This window comes from Poecile atricapillus, chromosome 29, assembly GCF_030490865.1.
Source record: "Poecile atricapillus isolate bPoeAtr1 chromosome 29, bPoeAtr1.hap1, whole genome shotgun sequence".
Lineage (NCBI taxonomy): Eukaryota > Metazoa > Chordata > Aves > Passeriformes > Paridae > Poecile > Poecile atricapillus.
Window position 1 is genome coordinate 1026494 of NC_081277.1, and position 17014 is coordinate 1043507.

The 17014-nt window shown below is 59.4% G+C and overlaps 2 protein-coding genes across 2 annotated transcripts; one reads left to right on the forward strand and one right to left on the reverse strand.

Moving 5' to 3' along the window:
• Positions 1–124: 124 nt before the first annotated feature.
• On the forward strand, positions 125–1818 carry NODAL (nodal growth differentiation factor). The gene is made up of 2 exons (XM_058859345.1): positions 125–886; positions 988–1818. The coding sequence occupies exons 1-2, from the start codon at positions 152–154 to the stop codon at positions 1138–1140; spliced, it is 888 nt and encodes a 295-aa protein (XP_058715328.1). The 5' UTR covers positions 125–151; the 3' UTR covers positions 1141–1818.
• A 4007-nt stretch (positions 1819–5825) lies between these two features.
• Positions 5826–11317, reverse strand: EIF4EBP1 (eukaryotic translation initiation factor 4E binding protein 1). Its single transcript, XM_058859338.1, has 3 exons — positions 11101–11317; positions 7297–7467; positions 5826–6174 (listed from the first exon to the last, which is right to left on the reverse strand). The coding sequence occupies exons 1-3, from the start codon at positions 11246–11248 to the stop codon at positions 6143–6145; spliced, it is 351 nt and encodes a 116-aa protein (XP_058715321.1). The 5' UTR covers positions 11249–11317; the 3' UTR covers positions 5826–6142.
• Positions 11318–17014: the final 5697 nt, after the last annotated feature.

Genomic DNA, 17014 nt, shown 5'->3' on the forward strand with positions numbered 1-17014 from the left:
TTCTCCCGGCCCTCAGGCTCCCCCGGCAGGGATGGTTCCCCGGCAGTGGGCGAGGGCACCGTACCCCCAGCTCTGGCACCACGTCCCCTCACCGTGCCCTTGGCTTTCAGGCTCTCTGCAGAACGGCTCCCGCTGGGCGCTCTCCTTCGACATGTCCTCCCTGTCCAGCAGCCAGGAGGTGAACCTGGCTCAGCTCCGTGTCCGCCTGCCCGGCCTCTCCCGTGCCCACAACGTGTCCCTGGACATCTACCACAGCCAGCGGCGCAGGTGCCGGGGAGAGGGGACCTGCACCCACCAGCTCTTCCTGGGCACCGTGGCTGACAGCCCCTCTGCCACCCAGGCCTCCTGGAAGGTCTTTGAGGTCACCAACCTGCTGCGGTCCTGGCTGCACCAAGCCGCGGTCTCTGGGCACCGCAGACCCACGGGAAGGGAGCAGTGGGAGCTGAGCGGGTCTGCTGCCCCGGCCAGCGCTGCCCTGACAGACACCGGCCACGGGGACCCGGCGCTGCCCCAGGACGTGGCAGACAGAGTCCTGCTGCTCGTCTTTTCCAAAGACAAGTCTCCGGGAGACCACAGCCTCATCAGGACCGCGGAGACCTCCAAGTACATCATGCGTGACGGGGGGGCGCGGGTCGCGGGGCAGCGCCGGCAGCGCAGGAACAGGATGGAGAGGCAAAGGATCAAAGCGAGCGACGCTGCCGCGGCCGTCCCGCGGGACCACGGCAGGGCCCTGTGCAGGAGGGTGGACATGATGGTGGATTTTGAGCAGACGGGCTGGGGAAGCTGGATCGTTTACCCCAAGAAGTACAACGCCTACCGCTGTGAAGGGCTATGCCCCTCACCCGTGGACGAGACCTTCAAGCCCACCAACCACGCCTACATACAGGTAAGAGGGGATGCTGCCCCTGCATCCCCTGCATCCCCCACGCCCCCCACACCCCCTGCCCGCAGCACAGGAATGTTCTGCCCTTCCCGTGTCTCCCACAGAGTTTGCTGCAGCTCTACAAGCCCAACCAGGTGCCGTGTCCCGCCTGCTCCCCAGTCAAGATGAGCCCCCTCTCCATGCTCTACTACGAGAAGGGTGAAATCGTTGTCCGCCACCACGAGGACATGATCATCGAGGAGTGTGGCTGCAACTGAGGCCACCCTGCTCCCTGCCAGGAAGGTGCACATCTGTGCCCAGAAGTGCCCCGAGGAACAGCCACCCGAGCCAGGAGCACTGCACAGAGCAGGGTGTCTCTGAAGGCCGCGCTCCTGGGGGCTGGCACAGCCCTGGCCGGAGCTGGGGAGGATCGGGTGCCCGGCAGTTCTGCAGCGCTGCACGGCCACAGTGCCTGGCTGGATCCGGGCTCCACGTGGAAAAGGCCACCAGGCACCTCCCTGTGAGAGGAGCAGCTCTGGAGCTGTGGGTGCCTCGTGCTGTGTTTACAGGAGCTGGCAGCTGTCTGGGACAGAGGCAGAGCTGAGGGGCAGGACTGGGGCACAGCAGCGTTGTTCCCTGCCATGACATGGCTCAGGCAATGCTGCTTCTCCCAGACATGAGAATCACCAGGAACCACAGGTTGTCAGGACCCTGCAGCTCCAGTGTCTGGCCATGCTGAGCATCCACACCACTGGGATTTTCCATCTCCCCTAGGGTTTAGGCATTTCTCCTAAGACTTCTATTATATGTCTATTAAAACGATCAGATTTCTATTGCAACTCAGACAAGTTAATGTATTGCCCAGCGTCCAGAGCCCCAGCTGGCAGATCCAGGTGGGCAGCTGTTACAAACAAGTAACCACAGCTCTGCTCAAGCCTTTTCCCCCTCGCTGGATGGGGTGGTACGAAAAGGTCACAGCTGTACAATTCATCAATAAATTATATATATTAAAAGTGCCCACTGGACTCTGCTGAGTTTTGCTGTTGATGGTCTGCCAGGGTGTGAGGGCAGGTGGACTCTGGCTGCTCCTGAAGCTACCAGAGCAAGGGGGTCCCTCCAGGAGTGCAAAGGATGCTCGAAAACTCCAAAGCTCACGTGAGATAAGGACGAAGCTGTTCCCATCCTGATGAGGGAGGGAGCAAGGGAGGCACCTGCAGGCGTGGGAGGGGAGGCTGAAGGGATTTTTCCTCCTTATTAACCCCCCGGAGCTAAGGGAAGGGCCGTGCCCTGTAAGAGCAGTGAATTCTAAGCCATGTGGTGCTGACAACTCCTTTGGGTCACCCATCGGGAGGGGCGATGGGGCTGGGGGCGATGCGCGGGGTCCCGAGCGTGTCCTCCCGCAGGGCAGCGAGGCTCAGTCCCCGGGTGTGACCGAGCTGCAGCCGCGGTTCACAGCCGCCTCCACGGACCGGACACACGCGTGGGGAGCTCCCGGTGTCCCCAGCAGCAGCGGGCACGGGCGGAACCGCGCAGGACGGGACAAGGGCCACCCCCATCCCGCCCCTCCCCAGCAGCAGCCCCGACTCCACATCCAGCCCAGCCTGATTATCCCCAATCCACATCCCGGCCGGCGGATAAACAAAGCGTGTCTGCTGCTCCCCCGCCCCAGCAGAGCCTCCCCGGGGCCGCTTCCATATTCCAGCAGCTTTCACACCGCCCCTGGCCCGGCATTCGAGGGTCATTTGCAGCAGCTGTCAAGGCTGGGCCGGGGGCGCGGGGCTGACCCCCGGCAGGAGGCAAAGCAGGAACCTGCACATCTGCGCTCCGGGTGATGTAAAATTACATTATTTTGCCTCTTTCTCCGCAGTTTCGTTACTCCTGCTCACAAACGGCTCCAAAGCAGGAGGATTCACTCCCCCAGAGCCCCCAGAGCCCCCCCGAGCTCTGTATCTCTGCCATCTCTGCCCCTCCGTCACGCCTGCTTGGAATCCAGCAGCGGGTTCAAAAGTTGTGGCGGGGCAGGGGGAGGCAGCAGCCGTTCCCTGGGAAGAGCAGGGTGGAAAAATAAAGGCTGGGATTCCAGGGCTGTAAGGAAAACATCAAAGTGTGGACAGTGACAATAAAGTCGGGTTCAGGCAAGGATCTGCTGGCGAGCCGAGCTCTGCCAGGCTCGGGGTGTGAGGGAGGACCTGAACTGAGCAGGGAGAGCTCTGACCCCGCTCCTGCCCCAATCTCCATCGGCTGGGGGACACAGGGAGCCCAGACACGCAGGACAAAGTGGGGGACAGCCCCAGTCCTGTCACGGGGTCCTGCCTGAGCCCCTTCAGCATCCCAGAGCTGGGGGGAGCGGGCAGGTTCTGCTCTGGAAAGGGCTGGCTTGGCCAGGGGGACTGCAGGCAATGATTACTTTAGACACATAAAAAGGGAAAAGCAAGAACAAACAGACTGAGGGGGCTTATCACAGGCCGAGAGTGATATTTGTACAAATTAGAGCAGGAGCCGGGCCGGGCAGGTGGCGTTTGTCCCGTGACTGGGACACAGAGCAGGACACACAGATGTGGGGCAAGACACAGGGACACCGTGTGTGTGCTGCTCTGCCTGCTTGAGACAAAAAGGGGCTGGGATGGGAAATGCAACGACAAAGCCAACTTGTCCTAAGACCTCCCTGGAGCATCCCAGCTGTGCCTCAGCCACCCACGACTGCCTCCCTCCCTTCCTCCCTCCCACTGTGCACAACTGGGCTCAGCCTGTGCAAAAAGCAGCTCCTCGGCCTGGGAGTGCGAGTGTCGGGTGGGGAACCCCCGCTGGGGAAGCAGGGATGTGCCCTGGAATGCTGAGCTGCTCCTTGCAAGGCTCAGGGAAGTTTGGGGAGCTGCAAACGTGAATGCACCAAGAGACGGATCTAAAACTGTCTGGCTGAAGGATGCAGCAGCTGGGCTGGAAGGGAGGGAGGGAAGGGAGGGAAGGACCAGAGCAACGGGATGCTGAGACCACTTGGTCCCACAGCACGGGTGAAAAGGTTTAAGGAACGGGCTTAGGACAAATTGCAGCAGAGCAGATGTCCCCATCACCTCATCACATCCACTGCTTTGGTCACTGTTCTCTGCCCCCCACAACGCTCCTCATGTCCCCAGGGCCCTGCAGAACCGAGAACCCAGCAGGACCCCTGCTCACACCTGGCCAGGTGTTTCACGCGTTTCCTCCCTCCCTCTGAACCATCAGTGTCAGATGCACCTGGTGCTTTGATGCTGCCGCAGATCTGCATAAGCAGCAGATACCAATGCAAAGCTGCCCAAGCTGCGGGGACACAGACAAAGTGCTTAACACCTCCAGCACGTGTTACCTCTCCTGCAGGTGGGAGGGAATGGCATTTAGGAGCATTACCTGCAATACCTGCCACCCCCAAAACCACGCAGCCGCTTTTGTACTGACACCAAAGCCCAGCACCGCACGGCTCCTGCAGCAGGCACGGGTGGTTGAGCTGAAATCAGCTCATTTCTCCCCAAACTGCCTGGATGTGCAACCCTCAGCTTGGGGACAGCACCTTTGGGGCATCCCAGGGCCACCAGCACCCTGTGTCCCACTGAAAGCACAGTCCTGGGTGACACAGAGGGACACTGCCCAGACACAGCTCAGGGGAGGGTGACACCAGATCCTGCTGAGGATTCCTGTCCAGGAAAGCTGCTCATCAAGGCTTCCATCAATCCAACCCTTCCACTGTAAACCCACAGCAGGGAATTATCCATGGAATTCCTAACATTCTGGTTAGGGCAGAGCAGAATGAGCCCCAGCACAAGTGCAGGGATCCAGTCCCTGCAAACCCTACCCAGCCTGTCGTGGCTATTTCAGTCTTCCCTGAACAGGGGAACTTTGGGGAAATTACCATCAACACGGGAAATTTTGCTGAACCAAAAACTGCAGCTGCACCACAGTCCAGCAGTGCCATTTTAAAACAAAACCACAAATTTAGCACAGGAAAAAGTCATTCCCAGCTGCAGCAGCTCCTCTCTAAACCATCTTCAGAACCTAACTGGAGCAGCTGAGACTGATAAAGTCACACCTGAAGGCAATAAATTTGGATTTGTTCCCATTAAGGCTTCAGAGAAACCCTTAAATCTTATCTTAGAGAAATGCAGGTTTATCTGCAGCAATTGCTTTGTTCTGTTGTTCTTTATTGAGGGTTTGCATATCATAATGTCACCACTGAGCTTCATTAGCAGATATTTAAATGCTATCTCCCAAACCTGATTTGCACAGACACTCCTTGTGGTTTGGGAAGTCTGAAGTTCAGGCTTCCAGTGCCCCATAAGGATTTTCCTCCTCTGAGATGCCTCCACCCCCCAGCAGTAACACAGCAATGTGCCTTACATACACTTATCAAACCTCACTGAGGCTAAAAATGAAGATATTTCTTCTGGGGACCCAAACTGAACCTTCCTGCAGCAGAATTAACCTTCTCTGATGAAAATCCCTGTCTCAAACCCAGGTATTCTGTTTCTAACCTTCCCTGTGAAGCCCTCTCCCTCAAAGCTCTTCTCCCTGCCCACCACATGATGAAAAAGAGAAGCAGCACGGAAATTTCACCGTGGATCACAAACTCAGGCAAGCACATGCCAGAAAGAAAGAATTGCAGTGGAGAAGCTGGAGAGTCCTTCCTCTCCCTGGCAGGGCAGAAGGCAGCTCAGTCAGGAACCCTCCAGGTGAACTAATCCCAAATATTCCCACCTGCAGCCTTAGCCTGGCCCTTGAGGCAGGCAAGAGAACACAACTTGTGACAGAACCTTCTGGAAGGTCTCAGGGGACAGTTTTTGTCACTGTTCTGGAGGCAGATTTGGCAGACCAAAACTTCCCCTGGGGACCAGGTGGGAGCAGGGAAGTTTGGCCCAGGCCCAGCAGCACAGGGGGCACCATTTTAATGCCTCAGGTCGGCACTTTCTTGCTGGAATAAGGGACAGAAGCCACATTTATTGCATTCATCTCCACACCAGGAGACTCCACATGATTTTTATTTCTCCCTTATATTGCATTTCTGTAACTGTTACAGTATTAAAATGATTAACAAAAGCATAAAACTGGAACCGAAACCAAGGGGGAGAGTGTCTCCTCCAGCATCCCGAGCCCCGGCCCCTGGAACAGGACCTGCTCTGCTCTCCTGTGGGAATCTGCCCTTCCCAGGAGCAGGAAGGCACTCAAGGCATGGGCTGCTGTAAGCCTGGCTGGTGGGAATCCTCAAGGCAAGTCCTGGTGCTTCACTGGATCAGCACTCTCCGGGCAGGAGCGTTAGATGTCCATGTCGAACTGCTCTTCCTCACCTGTGGGAGGGACAAAAGCACAGCTCAGTCCTGAGTTCCACATTAAATACCACGGATTTTAGTGAATCTGGCAGCTTTCCTTCAGAAATGGGGTAGTTTGGGTTTAAAGTCTGAATTCAGGCATCAGGGCTGGTGTGAAAATCATCTTGTGAAGCTCTGGTCAAGGTGTCAGCACTGGGGGATCTCCCTCAGACACATGAGAGTGGAGGTAGAGAAAATGCCCTTTAAATGATTTATTCTTACCCCCGGATTTCCTTGTAACAAGGAATGTAAAGAACCACACTGAGGCACATTTCACACTCATCACCCCAAGGGCTGCTCCCACAGCCTGGCAGGAACCACAGGGCAGCCAGGAGCTGCTCCTGAGGACAGGGATTCTCTGGGACAGCCACAGCCCAGCAGCCAGACTGCATTTCAGGGTGCCAGGGAGTCCAGTGAGCCACCTCAGGTCACAAAACGTGTCAGGCACGAGGAAACCCTGACTCTGGAGAGATTCTACTTGGAGGGAGCACACAAGAGCATTCAGATCTTTATTTTTAGAGAGAAGATAAATACTTGCACTTAGTAGGCTCAGGTTGCTTCAAGAAACAACCTCAAATAACTTTAAAAATAATTCTTCAGGGGCAACTTTGGCTCAGGTTGCCACAGCAGGGCCTCAGTGAAGTGTCCCTGTCACAAAACGGGGTCAGAAACAGGCAGGCAGAATTTACAACTCAGGCTGATATTAAAAACCCAAGTAAATCCTGCTCTGAATTGTAACTTGAAACTCCAAGCAGCTGCAGCACGGCCAGCTCAGGGAGAGGCAGCAGCAGCTGCCCCTCTGCTCTGCTCTCCACAGGGCTCCTAATCCAACAGCAGCTTCCCAAATGCTGAATCAATGGGAATTATATCCCATTACACCCAATAACTGCAGAAGTCACATTGCTGGGGCCCAGAGCAGGATCAAACAACTGCCAGAACCTCGTTACCCTGTGACACTGAGCCCACTCTGACTTTCCAAGAAGTTACTGGAGAATTGAGCACAGTTCCTGGGAATCTCCTGGCTCCACTCCAGCTCTGCAGTTTCTAGGAATCAGCAGTGCACCTCACAGGCTGTTGGGGATTTTTGTTGCCTGCATTTACCTGCGCTCACTTTCTCCTCACAGCTTTGGACATGGTGGTTTTCAAGCTTCAGCTCCTCCACGCTGGGGCTGGTAACGCCTGGAATGTCCGGAAGGTCGGAGGGGGGCGTTTTGGCAACCGGAGAATTGCGGCATTCCATCAAGAACTTACGGTCATAAATAATCCTGGTACCTGAGGGGGGACAGCAACACGGTCAGCCCTCCCTGCCCAGGCAACTCCACCACCCTGAAGGTCCCTTGCAACCCAAAACACTCAGGGCTTGGATATTTAAGTGGTAACTGTGATGCAGCACTTCACTGCTGGGTCTGGATTACCCTGCCACAATTCCAGGTGCACTGACACCGTACCTGCCACTAAAGGTGAGACATCAGGTACCCAAACACTGCCAGAGGCAGCACAGGGCTCCAAACCCCAGACAGGGGCTGGAAGCAGCAGATCCAGCTCTGTCCACCTCACTCAAGGTGACACCAGCTCACCAAGCAAACAGAAAATCAAATTCCATTTCCACTCGTGACCAGAACTGGGGCTGGAAGCTGGAAGCAGGCACAAACCAGGGCACAGGACATGGCAGGGCTGGGTCCCTCTGAGTGCTGCCCAGCAGGAATTCCTGCTCACCAAGCAAACAGAAAATCAAATTCCATTTCCACTCGTGACCAGAACTGGAGCTGGAAGCTGGAGGTGGGCACAGAGCAGGGCACAGGACATGGCAGGGCTGGGTCTCTCTAAGCGCTGCCCAGCAGGAATTCCTGCACAGACACCTCCCTTGGCAGAGCAGAGCTTACACACATCTTGCTCGAGGCTTACACAGATGGTTGATGCTCTGAGGGTTAACCAGGAACCACCCAGCTCCAGCCTACCACGCTGAGCCTCCAGGCACGGATTTCTAGGAACACCACTGAACACCCTGTTCCTTATAAAGGAATTTCATGGAAAAAGCTCAAAAACCACAGGCACAAAAGTGATCCCTCCAAACAGCCCAGAGCCTTAACCCAGCAAGTGCTGGAAAAGAGTGTTTGCTTCTCAACAGGAGGCTGCACACCTCTCTGGATCAGGGATGTCCTGCTCTGCTCCTGTTCCAGCCAGAGGGAACGGAACTCATCCTTGTGCCCTCCCCAAAAGCGTTAACTAAAGTACACACGTGTGGGCAAACAGCTCCTGCCACCATCTGTCCTGGAACAAACAACTCCCTTTGGTCTGAACACTATAAATATAAAATAAATACATAAAATAACATGGCTGGGTGCTGTATTCCAGCGAAGTTCTGCTGAGGAATTCTCAAAACACTGAAAAACTCTTCACTAACGATTCTGAACTGGAGTTGTTTTGGGAGGAGGATCCAACCCAACAGTCAGCTGGCTGGGAGAGGGGTGTTAAATTCCTGGGAAGCTCAGGGAGGAGGACAGGGATTCCTGGAACTGCAGCTCGTGTACCAGCACCGGGAGCACGGAGCTTCCACCTTCCTCCAACAGCCCAGAGCTCCTGAAAGCCAGGGGAGCTGGAGCAGGACAGGCTGGGCAGGACAGCCAGCCTGGGCTGTCACACAGGCTCCTCCACACGACCAGAGCTGTGCTACCAACAGCTCCCCGCTGCTGTCAGGGTGTATTGAACAGGAAAACCCAGGCACCACGGGATGCTCTTCTCCCTGCAAGGCAGACACACAGCCCCGTGTGTCCTGCAGCAGCTGGGAATATTCCCTCCCTTCAGCAGGGCTGAGCAGCTCAGGGTGTCACCGGATAGATCAGGGTGTCACCGGATAGATCACAGTGTCACCGGGCAGATCACAGTGTCACCGGGCAGATCACAGTGTCACCGGGCAGCTCACGGTGTCACTGGGCAGCTCACGGTGTCACCAGATAGATCACAGTGTCACCGGGCAGATCACAGTGTCACCAGATAGATCACAGTGTCACCGGGCAGATCACAGTGTCACCGGATAGATCACAGTGTCACCGGGCAGATCCTGGTGTCCCCGGGCAGCTCACGGTGTCACCGGGCAGATCACGGTGTCCCCGGGCAGATCATGGTGTCACCGGGCAGATCACGGTGTCACCGGGCAGCTCACGGTGTCACCGGGCAGCTCAGGGTGTCCCCGGGCAGATCACGGTGTCCCCGGGCAGATCACGGTGTCACCGGGCAGCTCACGGTGTCACCGGATAGATCACAGTGTCACCGGGCAGCTCACGGTGTCACCGGGCAGCTCAGGGTGTCCCCGGGCAGATCACGGTGTCACCGGGCAGATCACAGTGTCACCGGATAGATCACAGTGTCACCGGGCAGCTCAGGGTGTCACCGGGCAGATCACAGTGTCACCGGGCAGATCACAGTGTCACCGGGCAGATCACAGTGTCACCGGGCAGCTCACGGTGTCACCGGGCAGATCCCGGTGTCACCGGGCAGATCCCGGTGTCACCGGGCAGCTCACGGTGTCACTGGGCAGCTCACGGTGTCACCGGGCAGCTCACGGTGTCACCGGATAGATCACAGTGTCACCGGGCAGATCACAGTGTCACCGGATAGATCACAGTGTCACCGGATAGATCACAGTGTCCCCGAGCAGCTCAGGGTGTCACCGGGCAGCTCACGGTGTCCCCGGGCAGCTCACGGTGTCCCTGAGCAGCTCAGGGTGTCCCTGGGCAGCTCAGGGTGTCACCGGGCAGATCCCGGTGTCCCCGGGCAGCTCAGGGTGTCGCCGGGCAGATCCCGGTGTCCCTGGGCAGATCCCGGTGTCCCCGGGCAGATCACGGTGTCACCATCCCAGCCACAAACCTGTCCCAGCTTCTCCTCCCTCCCGGCTCGGGAACTCCCCGGGGACACCGGGCTGGCAGCCCCCGAGGGCTCATTAGCGCACACCGCTAATTGCTCATTCCTGCTCCCACACCTCGCCACGGTTCCTGCAGCTGCTGCTGGAGCCTTCAGCATTTGCTGCTCTCGGGGGAGGGAACACTCGGCCAAAACACGGCCAAACCTCGGCTTTTCTGCGCTCCGGTGAGTCAGCAGTGCCACTTCCCCTTCTCTCCCGGTTTTAACCCCTGGAATCCTGCGGTACATCCGAGGGATAACAATCCCTCCATCCCCTCCCACAGTTTGTTTTTTTGGCTTCCCCACCCCGCTGCTCACATCCATCCATCCCTCCGGGATGCAGCGATTGGAAAATTGCATCGGGGGTAAATCCCACAAGGAGTGGAACAAACATCAAGGTCCGGCTCAGGGGCAGCAGAGCCCGCTGCAATTCCCCACCCTGAGCCTGGGGAACCCTGGAAGTGCGGCCAAAAATGAACCCCCAAGGGGGAGCTGGGGACACAAAACCCCGATAGAGGCACCCAGAGCACAATCACTGTTACTCCTACAAGGGCTCAAATCCCTCCAGACTGCTGTCCTGGCAGCTCAGGAGCCCGCAGCAGCCAGAGGGAACCAGCCCAGGGCGTGTTTGCAGCAGCAGAGCCTCCAGAACCTGGAGCAATTTGGGAACAGAAATGAAGGAAAAGGCCCCAGGGTTTGCTGACTGCCAGAGAAAACAGCAAATATTAGAGGTTAGAATTAATCAGTAACCATGGGGAAGCTGCTCCCTGCGAGCTCCCGAGGCGCTGCCGCGTTCCCCAGCACGGACACCGGGGCAGGGTCGGTCCCGGTGTCCCGGTCCCCCGAACCGGCACCGAGCCCCGGGACCGGCGGGGCTCGTCGTCCTCCTCCCGGGACAGAAGGGGAGCGTTCCCCTGCCCCGCAAACGCCGGCTCCAGCCCAGCCCAGCCTCCCAGGCCTCCCCGCTGTCCCCAGCCCGGCCCCGCCGCCCGGCCCGGCGCTCACCGCCCGGCGTGGTCCCGAACACGGTGCCCCCCGGCGTGGTGCTGTAGTCGCCGGGCGGCAGCGGGGCCCCGTCGGGCAGGGCGAGGCACTTGCCGGGGCCCGGGATGTCGCGACTGGGCGTCTGCCCCTGGCAGCAGCGGCCCGACATGTCGGGACCGGGACCGGGACCGGCGCTGCCGCCGCCGCCGCCGCTTCCGGCCCGGGCCACGCCCCTTCCGCCGCGGGCACGGGACCGGGGCGGGGCCGGGAATGGGCGGGGTTTGATTTGCATACACTGTGTGGGCGTGGTTTAGCACGGATAGTGGGCGTGGTTTATCACGGAGAGTGGGCGTGGTTTATCACGGAAGTGGGCGTGGTTTAGCAGCAGGACTGGGCGTGGTTTATCACGGAGAGTGGGCGTGGTTTAGCAGCGGGACTGGGCGTGGTTTATCACGGAGAGTGGGCGTGGTTTATCACGGAAGTGGGCGTGGTTTAGCAGCAGGACTGGGCGTGGTTTATCACGGAGAGTGGGCGTGGTTTAGCAGCGGGACTGGGCGTTGTTTATCACTGAGAGTGGGCGTGGTTTAGCTGGAGGGGGCGGGGCTTATCGGGAAATGGGCGGGGTCTGGGTGGGACCCCCCCCCACGGGTCCCCTTTTGCCCCTTTTTTCCCCCGTATTTTTCCACCTTTTTCTCCCCTTTTACCTCCCGGGGCACCCCCGACCTGTTCCTCCGGATTCTGGGGTGGCGTTTCCCGGTGCCGCGGGCCCTTCGCCACGGGGGGACCCCGCAGAGTCCCCGCTGCACCTCCGTGCCCTCCCCCGGCCGGGAGGTGCGGGTGGTCCCGGTGGGAACGCTGCAGGGACAGATGTCCGCCCGGCTGGGCCACAAGCCCCCATCCCAAATGGCCTCGCCCCCCCGAGGGGCCGGGAACAAACGCGGGAGGAACCGGGGGCCACACACGGGCCCGGCGCCCCCCACGCCGTGTGCCTGGGGCTGCCCGAAGTTGTGGAAAAATAGGGTTTGTCTCAATACTTTAATAAAGAAAAGATTTAAAGAGAAGCTGGAGCGGAGGTCGGCTGGGCGGGACCCCCGGGCTGGGCAGGGGGAGGCTGAGGGATCCAGGGATGAAGCATCCTGGGGAGCACCCTGCTCACGAGTACCCTCTGGAAAAAGCCCTTCATCCCTCGCTGCTCCCCCAGCCGCGGCCACGGGGCTCTGCTGACCCTCACCGGACACCGGGCCGGTGCTGACAGCTGCTGAGGGCCGGGATTCCGGGAGCCAGGCTGGCTTCCAGCGGATGCCAGCGGTGTTTCGGCAGCGCCCCGCCTGTGCCGCAGCACCGCGGGGTCACCGGGGCTGTGGCAGTGCCCGTCCCCGCTCCGGGGCTTGGGGCTGCTCCTCCTGCTCCGGGCTCGGTGGGACACGGCCAGCCCGGCCTGCGGGAACCATCCCGGGGCTCCGACAGATGGAGCTCGGCAGCCGCGCACGGCTCGGGACCCTCGGCGGGACCGGCCCGGTCCCCGCGGAGCTGCGGTCCCGCCCTGGGGTCCCCGGCGGAGCTCGGAGCGCTTTCTGCAGGGCAGCGCTCCGGTGTCCCGGGCAGCGGTGTCCTGCCAGGGTGGGATATGGGCAGGGGTGGTTCTGCCCCCCAAGGTCCTGCGGGACCCCCGGCAGGCTCTGGGACCCCTAAGGAGGGCTGTGGAGCCCCAGGCAGGCTCTGGGACCCCTAATGAGGTGTGTGGTGCCCCTGGCAGGCTGTGGGACCCCTAAGGATGGCTGTGGTGCCCCTGGCAGGTTGTGGGACCCCCTAAGGAGGGCTGTGGGACCCCTAAGGAGGGCTCTGGGACCCCTAAGGAGCGCTGTGGGACCCCTAAGGAGAGCTGTGGTGCCAGGCAGGCTGTGGGACCCCTAAGGAGCGCTGTGGGACCCCTAAGGATGGCTGTGGTGCCCCTGGCAGGCTCTGGGACCCCTAAGGAGGGCTCTGGGACCCCTATGGATGGCTGCGGTGCCAGGCAGGCTGTGGGACCCCTAAGGAGCGCTGTGGGACCCCTAAGGATGGCTGTGGTGCCCCTGGCAGGCTCTGGGACCCCTAAGGAGGGCTCTGGGACCCCTATGGATGGCTGCGGTGCCAGGCAGGCTGTGGGACCCCTAAGGAGCGCTGTGGGACCCCCTAAGGAGCGCTGTGGGACCCCTAAGGAGCGCTGTGGTGCCAGGCAGGCAGCCCTCGCCCTGTGCCAGCTGCTGAATCGATCAGTGGGCACTGGGGAAGGAAAAGAACATTTCCGGCATGGAATGACATCAGCAGTGACCCCCAACCCAGAGAGGCAGCCACGGCCATTTCCTCCTCCTCCTCCTGCTGGAGGACGGACCGATGTGGGGTCAAGGACCGGGGGAAGGTCAGGGTTTGAGGGCACATCCTGCGGCAGAGCAGGGCCAGCCCTGCCGCGGTGCCACCATCCCAGGGCCTGCTGGACACGGGACAGCGACAGGGACACTCCTGTCCCCGGACAGGAGCTCCAGCTGCTCGGGAGCTGCCTGCAGGCAGGGAAGGGGCACCGGGAGTTCTCCAGCCACACTGCCAGCACCCTCTGGTTACAGCGTGTTCCTCTCCAGGGCATTTTATCTGCTGCCCGTTCCATGGGCTGGAAAGCCCTTCGTCATCCTCATGTGATACAAAGTTATCGCATTATTGCCTTCTAAATCGGGAGCAGAAGTGGCTCTCCGAGGTGTCCGTCTCTCCACCAGCGCTGTCCTTGCTTCTGACCTGGTGTGAATCACCGGGAGCTGAGCAGGGGCGGCTTTTGGGGAAGGACTCACTCTGCTGGCAGGTCCTGGGGAAGAAAATGTGTTTTGTGAGTCGTGAAATGCCCCTTTGAGAGCAGCCCCGGGGGATGGCAGCAGGGGCAGCTCCATCACCGGCCCCACTCCCAGCAGTCCCGACTGGACCGCGATTACGGGGAGCTTTGCTGAGACGGGAAGCAAATGACCCGAGGGAAGGATAAACTCCTGCCTGCTGGGCTGGCAGCTTTCATCCTGCCCCATCCATCACCTCCTGTCGGTGTGGCCCCCGCGTGGGAAGGCTCATCCCCGGCCCTCTCTGCACCCCAGCCCTGCCGTGGGGGCCTGGGGACCGCACCGCAGCCCCGGCAAGGACGGGATGACGATGGACCCCATCCCAGTGAGGATGTCGCTGTGCCGCGGCATTTCCACCCCATCCATCTGTGTTTACATTCCCTTCCGATGGCGGCTGGCGATAAGGACAGACCCGGACAGAGCCACATCCCTGCTGCCCGCCCGAGGGCTGCTTGTGCAGATAAAAGTTGCCCCATAAACAAACCCATCCTGCCTTTGGGAAGGGCATCTCCGCTGGCCCCAGCCCTCATCAGGAAACCTCGGCTGGGGCGACCCTGGCAGTGCTGGGGGTGCTCAGCACCCCAAAACACAACCCTGGGACGTGGCCTTTGGGTCCTGCTCTTGACACGCTCTACAAACAGCCTCGGTGGCACAGAATTCACCGTAGTACCCACGGCCAGAGCCAGAGGGGGAGTGTTAGACTCCCTCGTCCTCCTTCTCTTTCTCCTCCTCTTCCTCCTCCTTCTCCTCCTTGCTGTTGGTTTTCCAAACGCTGGGCTGGAGGCGAGCACAGCGTGCTGGCAGCCCCAGGAGCTGGGGAGCAGGGATGGGTGATGCTGGGCACTGGGGCACAGCCGGGAGCTCTGGCAGAGGCTGCCCAGGCGTGCAGGGGGGCAGGGGAGGGCCAGGGGAGGCAGCCGGGTGGCTCTGCCGGTGTCCCCGAGCTGGGGCTGGGCTGGCTCCACGTGAGGCTGCTGGCACTTGCTCCTCATCCCTGCCAGTTTCCCCAAAACACCCTGGTTTTTCCCCTCCCACCCTGCTTTGGGGCACAGCTGGGAATCCCACGGCCAGGATGCTCCTGTCCCTCGGAAAGCCCTGCCTTGGAGCTCAGCTCTCTCTGAGGTTATTTCTGGTGTTGATGTTTTTTCTCGACACTTCCCACACTTTTTGTGAAATCTGGACCTGTGTTACTGCAAACTTCTCCCTCCTTCCCCCACCCCAGTTTGCTTTAGCAACAGCTGAAGGAAAACCAGAAACAATGGGAAAGGAGCTGTGAAAACATCTCTAAAACCTTTGCAGCCCTGATGGCAGCATGAGAACTCTCCCTTCTCCGGGTACCTGCAGCTGGAGGGAGATGGGACCTGTCAGAAATGAAACCTCCAAGGCTTGATAAAAATGTCAGAAATTGGGAATAGCTGCTGCAGGCACTGCCCTGCTGCTGTTGCAGGCTTTCCTCTCAGAAACATAGGAAAGAAAACACCTTTAGTGTGATTTATTTTTTAATTTGAAAGCATTTAATTTGAAAGCGCAGGGATCTGGGGGCAGGACCTGGCGCTGCCTTAGTGCAGCCTTTGCCACTGGCTGCGTTTCAGGATCTCAGTGCCCCTTTCCCTCATTCTCCCCGTGCTCCCAGGAAGAGCTGCAGCCCTGAGGAGCGGCTGTGCCTGCTTTCAGCTGCCTGCTCTGGGCAGGGCGGGATGGCTCTGGGGCCAGCCCGTGCCTCCATCTCCTGCCAGTGGCCACAAGCTGCATTTCCATTGAGGTTTCCCACCCCCTCGGCCCCCACCTGCTCTCCCCAGGTGAGGAGAGGGATCCCACCAGCCCTGCCCGGCCCCTGAAGGGCAGCTCCTTCCTCCAAGCCCTGTGTCCATGGGCAAACCACTGTGGGAAGGGGCCAACAAAGGGAGCAGAGACCCCAACCCTGACCTCCAGGAGCCCACAATGCCTCTTCCATCACCAGGGAGGCAGGAGCTGCCAGGAGCTTCACTTGGAAAACAGGGTGGGAGCGTTTGAGATGTGGGAGCTTGGAGGCCCTGGGGATCCTGGGCTCGGCCTGGGCTGGGATGGCAGCACTGGGGTTGCACTGGGATTGTCCTGCTGGGTGATGGGGGAGCTGTGCTGGGGCAGCAGCTGGCTCAGGGCAGCTCCTGGACACGCAGCAGGGTATGAACCACCCCAGATGCACAGCACAGAGCCCCGTAAATGTGGGATACACAGTGCCCGTGGGATATTTGCCATGGGAGACTGAGCATGCCTCGGGTAACCTGCATGCTAAAACCAGAACTTGCATGAGAGTCAGTGAAACAGCACATTTTTATTATTTTTTGTTATTCTGAGAGAGATTTTTCACTTCCTGCCCAAGCCCTGGCTGGCAGTGCTGCAGCTCCCGGAGCTGTGCCCGCCTTTGCCGGGGGAGAAGGGTTTATATGGAGACCTGAGTTTATGTGGAACTTCCTGCAGGCTTCCTGGGACAGGCAGTACCCAGGGGTTAAAGCTTCATCACAGCCTGTTTATGTGCTGACGAGGAAATGTGATGACAGAGAATCCCAAACAACTTCAAAGCAAGATTTGTGGATCTGATATGGAAACTATTCCGAAAGTCCAGGAGAGTCTGTCACTTCTGTGGATGCACAGCCAGGGCAGGACACATTCCCAAAGCCCAGCTTGGCCCTGTGCCCACCCCAGTGAGCCCACAGCTCCTGCCCTGGAGAGGGAATTTGGGGTAAAGTGCTGCTCCCTGTGCATCTCCTTAGGCAGAGCGAGGGGCAGCACACGCTCCTCACCCACGTCCTGTGTCCTCCCTTGGCATGGACAGGTGACAGCTCTGGAGGGTGGGCGATTTTGGTGCCATCACCTGCTGCACTGGGGCTGCTTTTGGACCCTCTGCTGCGATGGGAAGCTGAGGAAGCTGAAGCAGGGGAGAGGGGGACGCTGGTGTCCCCACGGGCAGTGACAGCACCGTGACTCCACTGTGTGATGGGTTTATCTCGTGTCCTGTACCAGCGAGTATGAGGCCACATGCCAGCGAGGGAGCGAGTTCTCAGCTATAAAAAGCTTTTGTTTTATCCATAGCTGCTACT